General features: G+C 42.5%; 1 protein-coding gene across 3 annotated transcripts in view; it reads right to left on the reverse strand.

Annotated features, from left to right (window-relative positions):
* Positions 1-15,818, reverse strand: part of LOC140735960 (solute carrier family 12 member 5-like) — a 1,160,378-nt gene that overhangs the window by 19,893 nt on the left and 1,124,667 nt on the right. For all 3 annotated transcript variants that reach the window (XM_073061588.1, XM_073061587.1, XM_073061589.1), the window contains exons 18-21: positions 13,385-13,580; positions 10,624-10,793; positions 6,448-6,579; positions 3,925-4,032 (exon numbers count right to left, since the gene is read on the reverse strand). In XM_073061588.1, the coding sequence (XP_072917689.1) occupies positions 3,925-4,032; positions 6,448-6,579; positions 10,624-10,793; positions 13,385-13,580 (606 nt within the window). The remainder of the gene's footprint in view (positions 1-3,924; positions 4,033-6,447; positions 6,580-10,623; positions 10,794-13,384; positions 13,581-15,818) is intronic.

Below are 15,818 nucleotides of genomic sequence, written 5' to 3' on the forward strand. Positions count from 1 at the left end.
ATATTGTTTTAAGACACTTAAACAATCTACTGATCCTCACTAGTTATTTAATTTTTATATATATTTCTTACTTTAATTTATAGTATTGTTTATGTATTGCAGTGTAATGTTGCTGCAAAACCTTAAATCTCATGACATATGTCAGTGACTTCAATACAGGAGGAAGTCGTTCCTGTACACTCAGTAGCCACTTTATTAGGTACAGCTGTACAGCTGCTTGTTAATGCAAATATCTAATCAGCCAATCATGTGGCAGCAACTCAATGCATAAAAGCATGCAGACATGGTCACGTAGTTTTGTTCAGACCGAAGCATCTGAATGGGGAAGAAATGTGATCTAGGTGACTTTATAATGGTAGAATGATTGTTGGCGCCAGGCAGAGTCGTTTCAGAAACTGCTGATCTCCTGGCATTTTCACGCACAACAGCCTCTAGAGTTTACAAAGTATGGTGCCAAGAAACAAAAAGCATCCAGTGTGCAGCAGTCCTGTGGGTGAAAACACCTTTTTAATGTAAGAGGTCAGAGAAGAACGGCTGACTGGTTCAAGCTGGTAGGAAGGCTATAGTAACCCAAATAACCAGGTGTTACAACAGTGGCATGCAGAGGAGTGCAGCACGTGAAAACTGAAATTGGGTGGACTACAAAGGCAGAAGGGCATGAATGTACACTCAGTGGCTCCGTTATTAGGTACAGGAAATAGACAATAAAGTGGCCACTGAGTGTATGTTCTGCTCTTTCCAAAATCATCTCTCCTGTGCATTGCTTTTGTTAAAATCAAGATTCAGTCTCCTGCACTCTCATTCTTTCCCAGGACTTCAATACAGGGGGAAGCTTCTCCTATATTAAAACAATGGCAATGCTTCAAAAATGCTCTTTCTTGCATACATGACTTTGGGCAGACCTGAGATTGTGAAATGCATTTAATAAATGAAAATTAGAACATAGAAATTTACAGCACATTACAGTCCCTTCAGCCCACAATGTTGTGCTGACCATGTAACCTACTCTAGAAACCACCTAGAATTTCCCTAGTGCATAGCCCTCTGTTTTTCTAAGCTCCATGTACCTTAAAATACCCTATTGTGTCCGCTTCTACCACCACTGCCGGCAGTGCATTCCACACACCCACCACTCTCTGTGTGAAAAACTTACCCCTGACATCCCCTCAGTACCTACTTCTAAGCACCTTAAAACTATGCCCCCTCGTGTTAGACATTTCAGCCCTGGAAAAAAGCCTCTTGCTATCCACATGATCAATGCCCCTTATCATCTTATACACCTCTATCAGGTCACCTCTCATCCTCCATTGTTCCAAGCAGAAAAGGCCAAAGTATACTCAATCTATTCTCATAAGGTATGCCCTTCAATCCAGGCAACATCTTGTAAGTCTCCTCTGCACTCTCTCTATAGTATCCACAACTTTATTCAACCCAATTTTCTCCAATCTTAAATCTGAATTGGCACACATCGTGCCTTGACTTCCCATGTTCTCTTCTGTAACTCTCCACTTCCTCTGCATGATTACATTTCTCAATAATGAGGTATTATGGTTGTTCTCATTGGCATTGGAAATGTTGAGGTAAGAATTAGGTAGCGATTGATTAAACATTGCCTGTTTGTCAGTTATCTGGAGCTCCACAAGAATGCATTCTCAGCCTCCTACTTTGCTCCCTGTACACACACAGCTAAGAGGCCAGACTCTGCTCTATCTCTATTACAGATTTATAGATGACACCACTGTAGTGGGCCGCATCCCAAATAATGACGAATTGGAGTTTAGCAAGGGGATAGAAATCCTAGTAACATGGTGTATATACAACAAACTTTCCCTCAATGTCAACAAAACCAAAAAGCTGATCGTTCACTTCAGGAAGTGATAGTGCACGTGTTCCTGTTTACATCAATGGTGCTGAGGTCAAGAGGGTTGAGAGCTTCAAGTTCACAGGAGTGAACATCATCATAGCCTGTCCTGGTCAACCACAGAGATGGTATGTTCAAGAAAACTCACCAATCCTTCCACTTCCTCAGAAGGCTAAAGAAATTTGGCATGACCTCTTTGATCATCATTAATTTCTACTGATGCACCCTGTAGAAAACTGCGCTGCCTGTGATGGCAAGAACTGCGGAGAATTGTGGACACAGTGACAGAAAATGTAGAGTAGCCTTGACACAAATGCAGAGCAGTGGAGACGATTCACTGGTGAGGGATAACTTTAATAATAAGCTGCAAAGTAACAAATCCACAAGCGAATGGATACTTAACACGACAAGGCAACAAGGGAACTGAAGGCTACAAGCAACTGGCTGAGGCTGGCTGGTTTGTATGAGTGAACAAGGACTGTGAATGAGAACTGGGTTTAAATAGGCTGCAGGATATGATCTGGAAATGAGTGGCAGGTGACTCCTGTTAGCTGAGTGGAGACTGGGAGGAGCCTGACAGATCAGCACATTGCTGAATCCAGCCACCTCTGTGTGCTCCACATACGGATGAACCCAGAACAGTACAGCACACGAACAGGCCATTCAACCTGCTAAAAAGCACATCAAAAACACCCAAACACTGATCTCTCCTATCTACACCATGTCCATAATCCTCCATCTTCTGTATGTCCTTGTGCCTATCCAAAGGTCTCTTAAAAGCCTCTGATCTATTTGCCTCTACCACCATACCAGGCAGTGCAATCTGGGCATCTACAACTCTCTGAAGGCTATGTGGAATTATGATATAAGGTCAGCTCAACTTTGTGAGCCACGGGGCTTGGAATGTGCTGAGTTGTTCTATGTTCTATTCTTCTCACTGTCTCAGTATAGCAGCCAGTGTAAGCAAAGTCCCCAGTCACCACAGACATTCTCCCTTCTCACTGTCTCGGTATAGCAGCCAGCGTAAACAAAGACCCCAGTCACCACAGACATTCTCCCTTCTCACTGTCTCGGTATAGCAGCCAGCGTAAGCAAAGACCCCAGTCACCACAGACATTCTCCCTTCTCACTGTCTCGGTATAGCAGCCAGCGTAAGCAAAGACCCCAGTCACCACAGACATTCTCCCTTCTCACTGTCTCGGTATAGCAGCCAGCGTAAGCAAAGACCCCTGTCACCACAGACATTCTCCCTTTTCACTGTCTCGGTATAGCAGCCAGCGTAAGCAAAGACCCCAGTCACCACAGACATTCTCTCTTTCTCCTCTCCCACTGGGCAGAAGATACAAAAGCCTGAAAGCATGTACCACCAGGCTCAAGGGATAGCTTCTACCCCGCTGTTACTGAACGGCCTAGTGTGGTAAGGTGGACGTTTAACCTCACAATCTGCCTCATTTTGGCTTTGAACCTTATTGTATATCTGCATTGCACTTTTGCTGTAACTGGAACACTTTATTGTACATTCTATTCTGTTTACCCTTTAATTACCTCAGTGCACGGTTGTAATGAAATGATCTCTATAAACAGCACGGCAAGTTTTTCACCCTGCCTTTGTACTTCTGACAACAATAGACCAATTTACAAATTTACCAATTTGTACAGGCACAGGCAGGAATTATATTGTAGGGTGTATAAGACACAGATGAGGTTAAAAAAATCAATGGCACCAAGCACTGAGCCACACTCTCTACAAGTGTAGAAGGTGTGCCTCAAAATCCTGTCTATTCTTCTAAAATTTTGATTGCGAGGCTATCTTTAATGTTAGCATAACAAATTAATATTAGTGCACAGTCACATTCCCCAATGTATCAGTACATTCCAGGATCTGAACTTCTGATAAATGTTCCGTACACCTGAAGGTATATTTCCAGGAATCTTTTTTTCCTCCAGCTATGTGCTGTTCTTGTATGGGTTAATGACAATTTAACAAGATAAGGTCTGCATTTTAAGATATGACATTGAAATCAGTATCTGGAAGATGTGAGATGAAGTAACTGGTCACGTACCTCACGCTCCCGCTCATTCTTTGTCAATTGCATTTCCTTCAGGATCTGGGACCTCTGCTCCATCATCAGAGTCCGCTCGTATGTGTAAGCTGAGATGTCACTGTCGTGCTGTGGGGAAGATTGAGGCAGCAGTCAGGGAAATGATTCCTACTCTCAGTCAATGGGAGGCACGATAGGGTAGTAGTTATTGTAATGTTTTACAGGGGTTCAATTCTTGCTGCTGTATGTAGAGAACTGATACGTTCTCCTTGTGTCGACGTGGGTTTTCTCCAGATGCTTTGGTCTCCTCCCACAGAGGGTGACGAGTGTTGGAAATTGGGGTGATGGATGTACAAGCGGAGTGTTGGGAGTAGGATGGGAGTGTTGGGAATTGGAAGGGAGTGTTAAGAGCAGGACGGGAGTGTTGGGTGTAGGAGGGGAGTGTTGGAGAATGCTGAGAATTGGAGGGGAGTGTTGAGAGTAGGAGGGGTGTTTTGAGAGTAGGAGGGGACTGTTGGGAGTACAAGCAAAGTGTATGAAGTGTTGGAGGTGTTGAGAATTGGAGGGGTGTGCTGAGGGTAGGAGGGGAGTGTTGGGTATTTGGCTGGTGGGTTGGGTGTGGATGGAGTGCATTAGACACACATAAAAAAACAGTAGGCCCAATTTTGGAAAAATGGAGAAATTACCATCCTATCATCTTATATACCTCTATCAAGTCACCTCTCATCCTCCTTTACTTCTAAGAGAAAATCTCTGGGTCCCCTCAAACTTTCCTTATAAATCATGCTCTCTAATCCAGCGTCCTGCTAAATCTCCTCTGCACATTCTCTAAAGCTTCCACATCCTTCTTACAATGAGGCGACCAGAACTGAGCAGAATACTTCCATGTGAAGTCCAACCAGAGTTTTATAGAGCTGCAACCTGATCTTTCAGCTGTAGATCGCAATCCTGCAACATACCATATGCCTTCTTAACCACCCTGTCAACTTGGACAGCAACTTTGAGGGATCTATGGAACTGGAACTCTGCTCCTGCATACTTTTAGGAATTCTGCCATTAACCTTGTACTCTGCCTTCTCATTCAACATTCTAAAGTGTATCACATCACAAACTCTATCTGTCACTTCTCAGCCTAGCTCTTCATCCTATCAATGTCCCATTGTAACCTATAACAAAATTCTACAATATCCCAAACAACACCAACCTTTTTGTCATCTACAAACTTATTAACCCATCCTTCCACATCCTTATCCAATTCTTTGATAAAAATCACAAAGAGCAGGGCGTGAGAACAGATCCCTGTAGAACACCACTGGCTACGGGCCTCCAGGCAGAATACGCTCCATCGACTACCACCCTCTGACTTCTGTAAGCAAACTAATTCTGAATCAATGTACCCATGCCTCTTGACTTTTTCAATGAACCTACCATGGGGAACCTTGTCAAATGCCTTACTGAAATCCATATACACCACATCTTCTACTCTACCTTCCTCAATTTCCTTTGTCACTTCCTCAAGAAAGTCAACCAGGCTCATAAGGCAAGACCTGCCCCTCACAAAGCTATGCTGACTAGCACTAATCAGGCTATGTTTCTCCAAATGCTTGCAAATGCTGTCACTATGAATCCTCTCTGACAGTTTGCACACCACTGATGTAAGACTCACTGATCTATAAATCTCAGGGTTATCCTTATTACCTTTCTTGAACAAAGGAATACCATTTGCCACCCTCCAATCATCTGGTACTTCTGCTGTGGCCAGTGAGGACGGGAAGATCGTTGCTGTCTCTTTCCTCACCTCCTGTAGTAACTTGGGATATATCCCATCTGATTCTGGAGAGTTATCTATCCTAATGTTTTTCAAAAGTTCCAATTCATCTTCTCATCTTCAGTTCATCTTCTTTGTAATATCAATATGTTACAGCACATTAGCTTGTTTTATTCTGACCTCATATTCTTTGAGGTCCTTCTCACTGGTCAATACTACAGCAAAGTATTCATTAAGGACCTTCCCTACCTCCTCCACCTCCACAGGCATATTTCCTCTTTTATCCCTGATCGGTTCTACCCTCTCTCTACCTTTATTAGAATTTATTATGCACCTGATATTTATTGTTCTTCCTCAAGGTATTTTGTAATGAACTGATCTGTATGAACTGTATGAAAGACAAGCTTTTCACTGTATCTCAGTACACATGACCAAAATAAATCAATTCCAATTCCAACATTAGCTCTTCCCTTTGGTTCAATGATACATCTGTAACCCGATCTTATGGACAGCCAAGAAGAGTAGAAATCTCTTTTCATAGGAACTTAACTTGCACAGATGCCTTCAATTTGGGCTTATGAAAATTAGCAATTATAATTATTTGTGTATGAGCCTATTCCTAGAGGAGGTCTTTAGTTGAGTAAATTCCATTTGTCACAGATGGAATTTCCTCACTGTCAATTCATAAGTGACCCCCTTTCCTTTTATTCCTGAGGCATAAAAGGTTGGAAAAGTTATTTATCCACATATCTCCATTTTTCACCGGCGTCTCATACCATCTCTACAACTTCCACCTCAGCTGCAATCCGTAGGTGATAGAGGAACACTGTAAGGTCCTTCTTCATTTGGATGCTGTTATCTTCCATTTGGGCCACTGTAAAAATGCGCATCTTGCACTTCTTCCACACCTATCAATCAATAAAAGGCCAGTAAAAGGCTCAGCAATATCTGTGAGATGTCTGAACACCCAGTTACACCCAATGCACGTTAGTTATGACAGAGCCAGTAGCATTATACTGTTGTACATTTAACTATATGTTGTATATGCACTTTATGTAAACTTAAAAAGTACATCTCCAGAATATTGTTGTCTTTTAATATTATTGTGTTAATATTATTTTATGTGCTGTATGTAATATATGCACTGTGTTTTCACACTTTGGACCCTGAGGAATGATGTTTTGCTGTATACATGCACACTGTTGAAAGACAATAAATTGAACTTGAACTTGCTGAATACAGCTGAACAAAATAGGCCATTTTACAATGAGGATATACAGGAGCATATAAAAAGGATATAATAAGGAGGTAAAAAGTATTCACCCCCATTGAATGATTTCATGTTTTACAACATTGAATCACAGTGGATTTAGTTTTGCTTTTTTGGCACTGATCAACAGAAAAAACTCTTTCGTGTCAAAGTGAAAACAGATCTCTACAAAGTGATCTAACTTACTTACAAATAAAAAACACTTAAGTATTCGTCCCCTTTAATATGACACACCAAAACATCACTGGTGCAGCCAAGTGGTTTCAGAAGTCACATAATTAGTTAAATGGAGATCCGTTTTTGGAGACCTTTGTGTAGTCAAGGTGTTTCAATTGACTTTTGTAAAAATACACAGGTATCCAGAAGGTCCAACTGCTGGTGAGTCAGTATCCTGGCAAAAACTACACCATGAAGACAAAAGCCCCTTCCAAGCAACTCCACAAAAAGGTTATTGAAAAACACAAGCCAGGAGAACACAAAGTACACTGCAGATGCTGTGGTCAAATCAACATGTACAAAAAAGCTGGAGGAACTCAGCAGGTCGGGCAGCATTCATGGAAACGAGCAGTCAATGTTTCGGGCCGAGACCCTTCGTTGAGTCCTGACGAAGGGTCTCGGCCCGAAACGTTGACTGCTCGTTTCCACGGATGCTGCCCGACCTGCTGAGTTCCTCCAGCGTGTTTGTACGCGTTGACAAGCCAGGAGATGCATGCAAGAAAATTTCCAAGTCACTGAATATCCCTTGGAGTACAGTTATGTCAATCATCAAAAAATGGAAAGAATATGATGCAGCTGTAAATCTGCCTAGAGCAGGTTGTCCTCAAAAACTGAGTGACCGTGCAAGAAGGGGACTAGTGAGGGAGGCCACCAAGAGACCTATGACAACTCTGGAGGAGTTACAAATTTCAGTGGCTGTGATGGGAGAGACTCCGCATACAACAACTGTTGCCCAGGTGCTTCACTAGTTGCAGCTTTATGGGAGAGTGGCAAACAGAAAGCCACTGTTGGAATAAAACTCACATGAAATCTTGGCTAGTTTGCTAGAAGGCATGATGTGGGAGACTTTAAAGTCAGCTGGAAGAAGGTTCTGTGGTCTGATGAAACCACAGTTGAGCTTTTTGGCCATCAGACTAAACACTGTATTTGTCTTAAGTCAAACACTGCACATCATCAAGAACACACCATCCTTACCATGAAGCATGGTGGTGGCTGCATCATGCTGTGAGGATGCTTCACTGCAGCAAACTCTGGAAGGCTTGTGAATGTAGTAGGTAAAACAAATGCAGCAAAGTACAGGAAAATCCTGGAGGAAAACCTGATGCAGTCTGCATGAGAACTGCAACTTGGGAGACGATTTGTTTTCCAGCAAGACAATGACCCCAAGCATTAAGCCAAAGCTACACAGGAATGGCTAAAAAACAACAAGGTCAATGTCCTGGAGTGGACAAGTCAGAGTCCAGACCTCAATCCATTGAGAATTTCTGGCTGGATTGAAAAGGGCTGTTCAGTCATGAACCCCATGCAATCTGACAGAGCTTGAGCAGTTTTGTGAAGAATCGGGAAGAATTTCAATGTCCAAATGAGCAAAGCTGATAGAGACCTATCCACACAGACTCAAGGCTGTAATTGCTGCCAAAGGTGTATGTACTAAATACTGACTTAAAGGGGGTGAGTACTCATGCAATCCTCTATATTGTGTTTTATATTTGTAATTAATTTAGGTCACTTTGCAGAGATCTGTTTTCACTTTGACATGAAAGAGTCTTTGTCTGTTGATCAGTGTCAAAAAAGCCAAATTAAATTCAGTGATTCACTGTTATAAAACAATAAATCATGAAAACGTCCAGGGGAGGGGGGTTGAGTAATTTTTATAGACACTGTATATCTGTGATTGGTTACTTTCCATTGAGGCTTTGGTATGTCATCTTCAATATCACATCTGAAACACAAGTATCTTTCCTTCAATGAATGTCAGATCTGTCTGCGCTATGTTCAAAAAATCACAAATCCCTCAATAGCATCAAGATGGGAATATTGTCTTCCATCAGTCCTGAAGTGTGACTGTAATTTCTTTGGAGGTATGCCCAGTTCTTGGGATCCTGGCATATCAGGAACATTTTGGATTGTGATGGAGCAGTACCTCTGCTTATGGACATTGTGAGTTCCTAATAACTTGGCTCATTCAGTTGCTTTGCTGGAGGTGCCCCAGTCTTTGGATGGAGAGTGGTGGAGAAGGCTGGTGTGTTCTGATGAAGTCAAGCTTGGAAGTATGTGACACTGCAGGTTTTCTCGGGAAATCGAAGCAAGTTTTCTTGATTGACCAGGTAATGGACGTTTCTGCTGTAAGTAGTAGGTGAACAGCTGAAGTGTGACTGCAGTATGATAGTGCTCAACAGGGCTGTGCCGTGGATTCAGTGAAATACACGAAACAGGTCACCAGTTGGTGCAGTTCTGCTGTTTACACTGACACTGTGGTCTTTGAGGAATCTCACCTCATATATCCCATGTTTTGTTTCAGCTGAACTGCTTGAAACACTAAGAACTCTTCTGGAAATGATTATTGACTGTGCTCTTCCCAACTGCATGGGTACAGAACCGGCAGCACAAATTAAAAGCGATTAATCTCTAGGCCTGAATATGATACAAGTAAATTGCTCCTGATAATTTGATAAACAACACGTTATCAATGATTTACTCACCATAGGACAGAAATATCAAATTCAAGTTCAATTATTATTCATATATAAATACCCATGAACACAGTCAAATGAAACAGCATTATTCCAGGGCCAAGGTACAAAATACAGTACCAACAGTCACACACAACACAAGGTACATACAGCACATATAAGATATTGGTAAAATACAGTCATACTAAAAAAATATAGTCCAAATCCCCTGTTCATGAATATATTCTGACTTATAAAACATATTGATTTTAAATATCATTGTTAATTTTATTATTTAATACTGTAAATAAAGTTATAACTTATTATTCAGAAGTATCGCTCTGTGTGGGTGCCAAAACAAGTTATTAGGTGAACAACGCAACTCAGAATAATAATCTCACAGATACTTTAGTCATTTATTTTTACATATCCCCTTGCACACTTTCAACACTTTCTGCAAGAAAAAAGACAATCAAATGGTGAAAAAGAAGTTAGTCCTGTACTGGAGCAACTAATTGCCCTATGATAGATGAGTCCTATTGTACGTAACTGGCCAGAAATTCAGATTCCAAACAGCTTGCAAACTTAGCTCTGTATCAATAACACAATTCAAATTACTGGCAGTTTCTTGTGGAAAAAGTGCTGTTCTATTAACCATGTTCACAATTAATAAACAAGAATTTTACCATGAATCCTGCATCATCAGAATTTGTACGTTGATCTTTGGTGAGACCATAAGACCATAAAACACAGGAGCAGAATTAAGCCATTTGGCCCATCAAGTCTGCTCCACCATTCAATCTTGGCTGATTTATTATACCCCTCAACCATATCCTCCTCTCTTTTCCCCATAACTTTTGATGAATTGAGAACCTATCAACCTCTGCTTTAGATACATACCCAATGACTTGGCCTCCACAGAACATTTCCTCCTTACCTTGTGGCTGTTGGTGTTAATTGGGTAACAGTAATACAAGACACACACAATGGGGTTACCAGAACTTTTATCTTACCTTGTGCTGCCTGAGGAGGAAAGGGAGCAGCATGAGCATTCCTCCATCATGGACTATCCACCAGACATCGATGTAGCCCTCTGCATATCTCTCCTGATTCGACGGGAACGCAGCAATATTTTTAGCTACGAGGAGGGCCAAGCGAGCAGCAGTTGTCTCCCGAACCACTTCTGCAAAAGGAGAGGGCAGAAAGTGACTCATAGTTAGTCTGATTGTTTGGTTCTTCCACTCTTGCATTCAAACAGGTCTTTTGAAAGCATGTTATTACTTTCATTAACTTCTCAGAAGAAGCAGAATTCAACATGACCTGAGCAACTACAAGAGGACACCACTTTAAATTAAGCCAAAAGAAAATGAAGCAATTTCCCTCACAAGGGACAGCAGAAATCAGGAATCTGAAGATGGGCCCTGACACTAGAACTGGTCCTAACTAAAGACAGGTGATGCTTCTCAAGTTGGCATTAGGCCTTGTTATAAAATTGCAGGAACAAAGGATGAGGCTAAACTCAGGTTGGACGAACAACACCTCATATTCCATCTGGGTAGCCTCCAAGTTGATGGCATGAACATCAATTTCTCTAACTTCTGGTAATTATTTCCCCCTTTTCTCTTCTCTTCCTTTCCATTTCCCATTCTGGTTACCCTCCACCCCTTCTCTTTTCCTCATCTGCTCATCACCTCACTTTAGTTCCTCCTCTCCTTCCCTTTATTCCATTGTCCACCATCCACTCCTATTAGATTCCTTCTACTTCAGCCCTTTACCTTTTCCACCAATCATCTCCCAGATTCTCACTTCATTCCCACTCGCCCACCCAATCACCTTCCCCCTCACTTGGTCTCACCTAAAACCTGCCAGCTTGTACTCCTCCCCTGCCCACCTTCTTATTCTGCCTTCTGTCGCTTTCTTTACAGTCCTGATAAACATTGACTGTTTATTCCTCTCCATAGATGCTGCCTGACCTGCTGAGTTCTTCCTGCACTTTGTATGTATTGCTCTAGATTTTCATCATCAGCTGAATCTCTTTTGTGTATCATCTGCCTGAGATATTGGTTCAGTTTTGTTCTCTCCAATATCCTGCCTGGCTGGGACACTTCTCACCCCTACATTTCAAAACCAGTTGATTCCTTTATCTCTGTTCTCACTCTCTAACTGCCCTAATTCACAGCTTTCATCAATAAAGGGCCATCATTTCCCTCCCTAAAGTCCCATTAACCCACCAGTCTGATGCTCTCATTTACAGTTAATCCCTGGGGCAATCATGGTGTCATCCTGTCATATATATCCCCTCTGTCAGACCCACATTCCCTCTGTCTGACCCACATTCCCTCTCCGACCCACATCCCCTCTGTCTGACCCACATTCCCTCTCCGACCCACATTCCCTCTGTCAGACCCATATTCCCTCTGTCCGACTCACATTCCGTCTGTCTGACCCACATTCCCTCTCCGACCCACATCCCCTCTGTCTGACCCACATTCCCTCTCCGACCCACATCCCCTCTGTCAGACCCATATTCCCTCTGTCCGACTCACATTCCGTCTGTCTGACCCACATTCCCTGTGTCCGACCCACTCATCCTCCAGATCAACATTCACTTCTTTTCTCTACTTTCCAGTTCTGAGAAGAGATCTTCAACTTGAAACTTGAACCTTTCTTCTCTTTCCACAGGTACCAGCCAGTATTTTCTTGAACCATTTCTACTGAAGCAGAGGTTATAAAATGACTTGTTATCTTCCCAGTAAATATCTTCCACATCTACAGATTGGTAAATTTCAGAAATAAGAAAATCCCTTCTTAAAAGATTGCTGGTGGTGGAGATGACTCAAGTCTGAGGCTGATCGATCAATGGACTTACTGAGTTATCAGGCACTTACTGAGTTAGCCTACAAGATCTCACAGACATCTCTGAAACTCTCTAGTTAGTTTTAAGTACCAATCATAGAGTTATACGCATCGAAACAGACCCTACAGCCCACCAAATCTTTATTGACCCTGAAGCACCCATTTATATTAATTCCATTTATTATTCCTGCATTCCCAACACTTTTTTCCAGATTCTACAGCTCACCTACATGCTTTGAGTAACTTACTGTGGCCAACTACACTACTGACCCTCATGTCTTTAGGACGTTGGGGTGGTGGGGAGGGGCAGCACCTGGAGCACCCATGGAGTCATGGAGAGAACATCCCGCCCTGCACTAAGAACACCCAAGGTCAGGATTCAGCCCTGATCACTGCAGCAGTAAGGCAGCAGCAATAGTAACTGCACCACTCTATGTACAAGAGGGTTTGACATTATACCTCAGGATGACTTGATCATGAACATCTTCTAAACTCTAATGCTTTGGTGACCCTTTAACAATAGCATACAGTTCTATTCTTTCAGACACCCACGGACAAGTTTCTTAATGATCTGGTAAATAGTTTGTATTTATTTAACATTTCTCCCCTCATATTACTGATGTGACCACTGCAATTGTAAAATTACAATCTGACGGGGTGACATGAGAAAACAAAACCAAAAATCCAGTGACTTGTGGATGAGATACCTATTTTTTACTGAGTGACTGTGAATAGTTATTAACTCTGACTCTATAAACCTGAGTTACCTGCTCTAATACATGCAGGAGTTTGAAAGAAAATATGCCAATTATTCTACACCTAAATTCTTTCAATTCTTTTTCAGTGCGGTCCCTGAGCTCTTTTTAAAAAAATGCATTTTGTCTTCTGACCTCTCAGATTTTTCAAGGTTACACATACCAATGATGTTTTTCCATGCTCTGGGATCATTGGATTGCCTCCAGGCTCGTGGCCAGCCCATCAGGACAGTGTTGTGCTTCATTCCTCCTAGCCCACAGGACTGGATGAGGTGGGACAACCCATCGCGCAGGTTGGATGACACCACTGCCTGACTAAACCCTTTCACCTTCTCCACTTCCATCAGCCGTTTAATCGACTTTCCAGAGAGGCAGCGAGGGGGCAAGGTAAGAAAGAGAACAATGAGGACAGGTTGTCAGAGACATCAGCAGTTGTGGAACTGTTTGGTGGAGGGGCTGCAGTGATCAGAAAGTACATATTTAGTCAGCTATACAGAGGATTGATTTAAAATCCTTATTTAAAGGTCTTTACAACTTTCCATTCTCTTCCCTGGAAAGTTTGAACAATTGGGTGATAAAAATCTACCTATAAAGATAAAATATCGTGCTTATCATGTGACATTGTTTCATGCCAATAACCTTTCCCTCAATGTCAGCTAAACAGAAGAGCTGATTAGTGACCTCTGGAAGGGGATGGTGCACATGGTCCTGTCTGCATCTATGGTTTTGAGATAGAGAGGGTTGCGAGCTTCAACTTCTTAGGAGTGAACATCAACAATAACTTGTCCTGGTCTAACTATGCAGACTTCACCGACAAGAAAGCTCACTGGTGCCTCTATCTCCTCAGGAGGCCAACGCGCTTTGGCATGTCCTCAATGGCCCTTACCTATTTTTATCGATGTACAATAAAAACATCCTATCTGGATGCATGGTGGCTTGAAATGATTGGCACGTGACCACAAGGAACTCCAGAGACCTATAGACACGGCTCAATACATCACAGAAACCAGCCTCCCCTTTATGGAGTCTGTCTACCTTTCTCACTGCCTCTGTAAAGCAGCCAGCATAATAAAAGACTTCACTCACCCTGGACATTCTCTCTTCTCCACTCTTCCATCAAGCAGAAGATCCAAAAGTCCAAAAGCACTTACCACCAGGTTTAGGAGTCCAACTTATACTAGGGAACAATTATACAGTTATAAGACTATTCAATTGTCCCCTAGTATGATAAGTTGGACTCTTGACTTCACAATCTACCTTGTTATGATCTTGCACTTTATTGTTTATCTGCACTGGACTTTCCTTGCAGCTGCATTGTTATTGTTTTAACTTGTGCTACCTGAGTGCACTGTGTAATGATCTGATCTGTATGAACAGTATGCAAGACAAGCTTTTCACCTTATCTTGATACATGAAACAATGATAAACCAATTTCAATTCCAATTCCAAAAGTCCTGAAGCAACAAAGACAAGAGAAAGATGAGAAGGGTCTTGGCCCTTGCATATATTGGAAGAAAATTCTGACAAAAAGTGGTCTTCCTCAGTTATGAATGCCTATCTTATGGACACCCTGAACATATGGGCAAGCTGTTGGGAGACTGGTGGGTTAGATGGAGATGGCCAGTGGTTGTGGAGCTGCAAGCATCTTCTGTTGGATGGGAATGGAGCATTTCTTTGAGCCTTCACTCACCCTCCCTATCTCAGGGGCTGGATGGAGTGGAGTAGAGCTGCAGCACGGAGCAGACTCACCTGCTCCTCCCATGCCTCCTCACTCTGCCTCACCATGATCTCCTCCCACACTTTTCTTTTGTTGATTCCCGACTTACAAACAGTTTGGGTGGCGAGTGGTTCTCCGGAGAGGAATCTGTGGGCTGGCTCTGTTCGGCAGGTCAGGCTGCACCTGAGCATTTCCAGCAGTTTCTGTTTTTACTTCAGGCATTCAGAGTTCAACCAACCCTTTGCCTGCACAGACCACTCAGTCTGTTTGTCTTTGTTGCTTTTGCCTATTAGAGATGCTTATTGCCTCGCCTTTTTGCTGTGGAAATGTTCCTTGACAATTAGCTTGACGGCAAGATGGTGCAGGAGTGTGGTGGCTCGTTGCAAACTGCTCCCTGCAGATCCACTCATTAAATTCAAGAGTATTACAATCGTCCTACTCTTTTCAAACTAAATTATCTGTCCCTAACAAAGACTAATACTGTTTTTTTAAACCTTCTTACAGTTCTGCTGATCTTCTGTCCTCCACAAGTTGACCTACCGACCCGACTCGTGGACCCCGGTGGAACTGACTGGCAAGGCTTAGGATGGCCCCCTCCCGTTGAGTAGAAGATACGAGACCCTGGAAGCAAGTACCAGCAGGCTCAAGGACATCTTCTACCCTGCTGTTGTCAGACTACTGAATGGTTCCCCAGTACGATAAAGTTGATTCTTGACCTCATAGTCCACCTCATCATGATCTTGCACCATACTGTTTACTGGGACTGCGCTTTCTCTGTATCTGTCGTTCTTCATTCTGCATTTTGTTACTGTGTTTTCTTGTGCTACCTCAATGCACTGTCTAATACATTGATCTGTACGAACAGTATGCAGGACAGGCT

This window comes from Hemitrygon akajei, chromosome 11, assembly GCF_048418815.1.
Source record: "Hemitrygon akajei chromosome 11, sHemAka1.3, whole genome shotgun sequence".
NCBI lineage: Eukaryota > Metazoa > Chordata > Chondrichthyes > Myliobatiformes > Dasyatidae > Hemitrygon > Hemitrygon akajei.